Genomic DNA, 6,890 nt, shown 5'->3' with positions numbered 1-6,890 from the left:
ACTCTACTCTCGTATTTGCTTATTTCGCCCACGGCAATCGAAAATTAAGGATTTAATAAAATCTGAGGATTTTCAGCGGTACGAAAATGACTTTTGGAAAAGAGTGCTATATGAAAGAAAGTCCAGTGCTTCAAGTTTAATGCAATTAAGTTTTTTTGTTAAAAAACTTTGTTATTAATTATCAGCTGACTTAAATAGGCAGCAAGCATTGCCAGCATACAAAACTTCGCTTCTTAGGAATAAGATCGAGAAATCCACCTAGATGGCCCTATGTTAGCATTAGAAAGCCAGATTACTATTTTGGATCACAATTTTTTAATTGAAAGAAGATTAATTTTTTCAAAGAACATTAATATGGATAGAAGGTCAAAAAGTAGCTTCATGCGATTCAAATTCTCCACATTGATTGACTAAGCCGATATACTATTTTTGACTGATTTTAGACGAAATATAAAAAAAATTAAAAATTTTTTCTTCTCTTACCATTTCTTCAAAATTGGATATTTTTCTTAAGACTACGATAAGATCCGAGACGTTTTCGAAAAAGGTTAGTTCTTGAGTCAAAAAAAAAAGATACAATAATTCGACTTGTACTTTGTACACAATAGTGTATAGCTAGATATAAATTGGATAGGTGGACAGGCATGCTTTAACCAATTCAGCAAGTGGGTCTGAATCGAGTGGTATAATAAAAGGCAGGTCTATCTCAAATCGCTCTGGATGCAGCATATATCCGTGTTTGCAGTCAATAATATTGAATAGAAAACTATTTTCTTATGTAGAGGAAGGTCAAAACCATCGAACTTAAACGTTAAGGGCCCTGGTATTTCCCATTTCTTTAGCACTTTCACCAGTAGAAATCGCAGGTCAAAATACATGCAAACAAACTTTCGAGCTATAACTGATATCGCTCGGCTTCAAATTCAATATAAATATTTATTAAAATAGATGAATCGGGCTTCAACATTTCCGGTTCGCTCTTCAATCAATGAAGAAAAACTTTAAACACATTTTAGCTGCCCAAAGTGCTCTAACGTTCACGTGGATCGAGAATGTAGACATTTCGTGTTGTTCATATAAAAAGGAAGGAAGCATCGGTATGGAAACGGGCGTAACAATGGTCCGAGCCAATTCGTTTTCAATCCGATTAGACCATGATATCAAAAGATCAGATTGTGTTGATTGAATACGAAAATACCTAGGCCGGGTTCAAAAAGTATAAGTGACAAGTAGCCATTACCCCAACCCCATTGATATAATGAGAAGTGGGTCTATCTGTACTTGCATACGAAGTGTTGCTTACATGTTCGCCTAAACTTAATGTGCCTCAATCACAGATGACACAGAGTATGAAAAAGAGAGAATTGTAAACTTTGGACTCCACACTTGGAAATACGCCCCGATAATAACTTGAAGCTATGTAATCTTATAAATCGTTTTCGCTTACATATGAAGGTTTCAAGGATTACTAGATTTGGAAAAGTTATCACAATATTGCATAAAAGAAAAAAACCAAAAAAAAAAAAATTCCTTACAAAAGTATTCACTTCGTCTAAAAAGGCTTTTGCTGCTTAATTTAATCATTTTGCATAACACAAATGTCTTGTGCTTCAGTTAAGATACACGATTTCATTTTTCACTAAGAAAAAAAATAATAATTTGAATGGGATAGATAATGTGAAACTTGACATAAACCACCCTTAGGAAAAGTTCAAAGAAAAAGCCTACAAAGTTATTCAATTCCTTTCTAATTTCTTAAATAAAAATTTCGCTTACACCCAACATTCACCGCCGAAATGAGCAAATCTCAGTGCTTTCATCATCAATACAAAATTTATTGATAATACTTACATACGGAGGACACGTAAAAGAAAAGGAAAAAAACAAAAAAAAAACAAAAAAAAAAGGAAAAACGATACGAATAACATGGATTTGAAACCCGCTAAGCATTAAGGGCGCGTTTTCAATTCACTAGAGAGTTTCCTCATCGAATTGTATAAGCGACGAGAAACTTCCAACACCATTAACTTGAAAGCGTCCTCATGCACGAAGTTTGAATGTTATTAAAAGCCTACGCTTGGCCTACAATGACAAATTTTTGTATCCTAAATATACTTGCTTACCCATACAGGCAATCATGGATGCGTATAACAAACAAAAAAAAAAAAGAAGAAATATGGAGGAAGGTCTTCCATGCTTTCCTCTTGTAACGTTCTCTCTACATTGAAAACTGCTTTCGGGAGGGTTTGTCCGGAGGTAAGCGTAAAATTCAGTTTTTATATTTATTTTCATTGTTTTTTTTTTTTTTTTTTTTTTTTTTTCCGAATTATGAACACACATATATATCTAAACATACAATCAAAGAGGCTAAAAATATGAAATAACTTTTGTTTCGTAGATTTACATTAAGGGGTGGTTGATTAGTTAACTGGTAGTAATGGTGATGATGGTGGTTAATAACTAACGCCGTGAAAAGGCCAACCAAAGGAGAGAATTGTTTGTAGATTTCGTTGAATTTTTTTGAAATTTTTCTTTCTTTTGTATTCGCTGATGACAGGAACTAGAAACTATTTCACTTAAAATGTATTCTGAACACATTATTTACAATTATGTTGCTTTTACAATAAAGAAAGCTTGAGAACTTTTTTTTGTTTTTGCATTCCTTTTTTGCTTTGGTTGATAAGCAAATGCAACAGTGGGTTATTTCAATAAAAATTATATATGAAAATTATTCTCTAAAGCTTTGCTCCATTAAAAGAGAACTTTGACTAAAGAAATTCCGGCAACCGTAAAACCCCCTTCGCACTGCTAATTATTTTTTTTTTTTCACAGCCTTGATTAAGAATTTCAAATAGTACAACTTCGTCTACGATGTTGACCTAGAAATTTGCATAGGTTGCGTTGAAATGCAAACACAAAGTGCCAAAGAAATTTATTATTTTAGTCTCTTAGTTAAAGTCTCACGGTATTTGGAACTGAGCGCTAGTTCCAATAGTTTCAATAAAATCAATTCACTTATCAAAGAACCTCTAGAATGAATTGTATTTAATGATTTATCTGAAATCTGATCTATCTACGATTTATCTTAATTGAATTGATTTGAATTTGCATTAAACGAAAGCATTTAACTGAATTGCTTAACGACTTTTACAATGGCTGGAGAGCCTTACCTATGGTTAGAAGCAATTTTTGTGAAAATGATTAACACAACGATTATTACAGAAGATGCCCTTATACTGAAGTGTTGTCAATGACCTAGCTGCAGTTTCTTGCACTACTATACTTTCCGAATCCTCCAAGATGAATGCTTTGCTTGAACAGATTTCTTTAGTATCATATCAAGCATCGAGCATCAATCAATTGTAAAAGTCATTTATAGTGAACTTCATTTAGCTCATTTATCTTAAGTCTGGAATTTTGCTAAATAAAAACATTTGATTAAATCGTTTTCAAACTTCGACATCTTTAGTGGGCATTAAAACGTACCTCTTATGATATCAAGTGATGTTTTCACTGCCAAGGAAGAGATTTTCAAAATGAACCAATGAATCAATGATCTTACTTACGTCTGTATTTTCACTAAATTAATGATGGTGCCTTCAAAGGTCCTTTTTTTTGATTAAATCATTACTCGGTAGTAAGCAACCTCTCCATTGAGTTTCGTTCAATAACTTATTCTAAGTCTGTATTTTCAACTTGACTTTTAAAATCGCTAGAAAGCCGTAAAACAGGCATGTGTCTGCCTTCATCAACGGATCAGCTGTGCGGCTGCCAAGTGTGAGAAGTCGTTAAGGGTTTTTGTTTTTTGATCCATTAACCCATAAAATGAGGAAAATTGAGGATGGCATCTGAAAATAAAATTAAAATGTAGATGAAAAAAACTACCCAACTGTGCCTTAAAAGCTAATCCTTGCAATCTGAAAGAAAATAGTTGTAGCGTCAATTAGCAGAAACGATTAGATTTAACGTTGTTCAATAATTTATTTTAAGACCTAAGGATTTTGACTATGCCACGAAATTTGATGAAATTTGTATTCTTTCTCTTTAGTTCGTTCCGCTTCTTTCCAAATTTTTTAATTGGCCTCTGTGTGATTTCTTGAAATTTGTAGAAGATAGCAGTGCACTGCACAGGTCCTTATCCTTAGATCGATAAATCCCTTATACGAATGATGAATATAAAGCATTTGCTCATTTACTTTTAATGATTTTTTTGCAACCTATTAACTACTGCTCCTTAAAATTTTCGCTAAAAGGAGATATGGCATATATTTCTTGCAATAAAAGTGAAAACGTGTTCATGAGGTACACTGATGCCGTGATATCGCGATACTTATTAAAAGTGGGAAGCCATTATTGCTATCATATACACACGCAAACACTGCACACCCTTATGCTTGAACAATCTGGTAAGTTACACACATTTGCGCACACATATATTTAACACACTTGCGGATTCGGTAAATCTATGAAATGAAGATGAAAAATAGCATACATTTAACCGAAATGATTAAGCAAAGCCTAAAGTGTTCAAAATTGTCTGCGTTGTTTTGTGTAAGGGCTTTTTGGTTTGTGTGTGCGTGTGCTTGTGCGTGTGCGCGTGTGTGTACTTATAAATTGGAAGGACTATACATAAGCATTAGGTAACAAAAAACGATTACGCTCTTTCTCGTTCTCTTCCTCTCTCTCTCTCTCTCTCTCTCTCTGTCTCATTCTCTGCCTTTCTCTATCCATGTCTCCATGACTTTGTTGCAGTTTGTGATACCAGTAGCAGGTAAATGAAAAAAAAGTCCTGCTTGTGTATGAGAAATTTTCCTTCGCATAATTCGTTTATATATTATGAGCAATTGTTGATTGAAATCAGTTTCTTAACGGATCTTGAAGTGAACGCGTACGAAGAAAAAAATTATTGCAAATTGAATAAGTCGAAGAAAGTGAAAAACCTAAAAAAAGAAAGAAAAACGAAAAATGTCGTTAAGAAATATGAAGACATCGGTGCCACCAACGCCGTTGCACACTTTTTCACGTCTTTTCCGTCCTTGGGATAACACCAGCAATAACTTTCTGAATGAAAGCAACAATAGCAGGAAAGCTAATCGCAATGCGAGCTGTAATGAGACGAATAAGCCTTACTTTAAATCCGAATATCAAGAGGATTTGCCGACGTCCTCAAACTGTAAAATTAAAACTGAACCAAATTCTTCCTTTAGTAGTAATGAAAGTGATCGTGACAGTGCCTCATTTGGAAGTTTCTCTTCTCGTACATCTAATATCGAAGAGTTTACAAATTCTGGAAATTCTTTGGAAACTCCTACCAAATCCCTAAATAATAATAGATCAGCTCATCACACAACGTTGACATTGCCGTCGGCCAATTCTGCCGCTTACAATGTTCCTCCATATTTATATAACAATATCGAACCTCATAATATAGTAAGAGCGCCGCAAATGCCACTGATACCTAGCATGCCTTCTCCTTCAACCAATGAATTTTATTACGCTGCTGCTGCTGCTGCTGCCGCCGCCGCCGCTGCTGCTTCTGCTTCAGTTAATATCATGCCTGCTGTGGGCGCTACCCCTCATACTAATCCGGCTCGGGGTTATGGCTTGGAATCATATGCCACTTTAAGTCTAATGGAACACGAATATGCTCGAGTCATGGCCGAGGACGCCCAAGTTAAGGCTGTTAATGCACGCAAACAGCGACCGAAAAAATTCAAGTGTCCTCATTGCGAAGTAGCCTTCTCGAATAATGGACAACTCAAGGGTCATATACGCATACATACGGGCGAACGTCCTTTCAAGTGTGACGTCGAGACTTGCGGTAAAACATTTACGCGCAACGAAGAGTTAACGCGACACAAACGCATACATACGGGCTTGCGTCCATATCCATGCGCAACGTGTGGCAAGAAATTCGGTAGACGCGATCACCTCAAGAAACATACAAAAACTCATATGCCCCAGGAACGTCAAATGGCACCCACTCTTTTTCTACCCATGTATCCTTACCTTTACGGATATTGATGAAAATTAATTTTTTTTAAATCTTTTTGAAAAAAATGAAGAAAATAATAATAAAATCTTCGGCCTGGCCTAGCTGTGTTCCTACAAGGATATAAGAATAGAAGAATTTTTAAGAATACTCGTACAATAAACGCAGAGACGCGCTTGCACGCGTTAAATCGCATAAAACCTCAGAGATAATTTATCTCTTAACAAAACCCTAGTACCTGGTCAATACAAATAACACAAAATATAAAATCATAAAATAAATAAAATAAGCAAACAACATGAACTGAGTACTTGTGTCTTTTTCCCAAAAAAAAAAAAAAAAAAAAAAAAAAAGGGAAAACATGTGCCATCTTTTTTACTATCTGGTACAAAGTAAAACATTAAATATTTACTATTTTCACGATCATCACCAATCCCTGGTGTGAACATATACATACAATATATATATATATATCTCTCTCTCTTTCTAGTATATATGAAAATATTTTATATGTAAATATTAAAGACATTTTATTGTATATCTATCGGCTTATGCGTAGATATGCATGCGTACATAAAGATCGAACACATGAAGTGATTTTTTTTTAATTTTTTTACACAAAATTATCGTTTTCGAGACATTTTTATAAGATTTTGAACTTGAAGAATTATGAATTTTAAATAAAATCTTTATAATATTTTTAAAAATGATTGAATGAGTTTTTCATACAATACCTGCCGAATGCGTTACCTCGATTCTTGTCAACTTTTGAGTGAGTCAATGAATCCGTTGTAAGGCTTGTCATTTTCCAAAATTTTGTTATGATTTCAATTTTATAAAAAAAGCTTGAATTACCTCTAATCGATGCTTCAATGCTGGTATCGGTTTATAGTTCTTG

At 34.3% G+C, this 6,890-nt stretch overlaps 1 protein-coding gene across 1 annotated transcript; it reads left to right on the top strand.

Moving 5' to 3' along the window:
- Positions 1 to 4,861: 4,861 nt before the first annotated feature.
- Positions 4,862 to 6,106, top strand: LOC119638883 (adult enhancer factor 1). Its single transcript, XM_038035966.1, has one exon. It carries the CDS (start codon positions 4,966 to 4,968, stop codon positions 6,022 to 6,024), a length of 1,059 nt encoding a protein of 352 aa, XP_037891894.1. The 5' UTR covers positions 4,862 to 4,965; the 3' UTR covers positions 6,025 to 6,106.
- Positions 6,107 to 6,890: the final 784 nt, after the last annotated feature.

The sequence above is a fragment of the Glossina fuscipes genome, unplaced genomic scaffold (assembly GCF_014805625.2).
Source record: "Glossina fuscipes isolate IAEA_lab_2018 unplaced genomic scaffold, Yale_Gfus_2 110, whole genome shotgun sequence".
Taxonomy (NCBI): Eukaryota; Metazoa; Arthropoda; class Insecta; order Diptera; family Glossinidae; genus Glossina; species Glossina fuscipes.
Note: the sequence above shows the minus strand (reverse complement) of the source record. Positions and strands in the feature narration are given on the sequence as shown.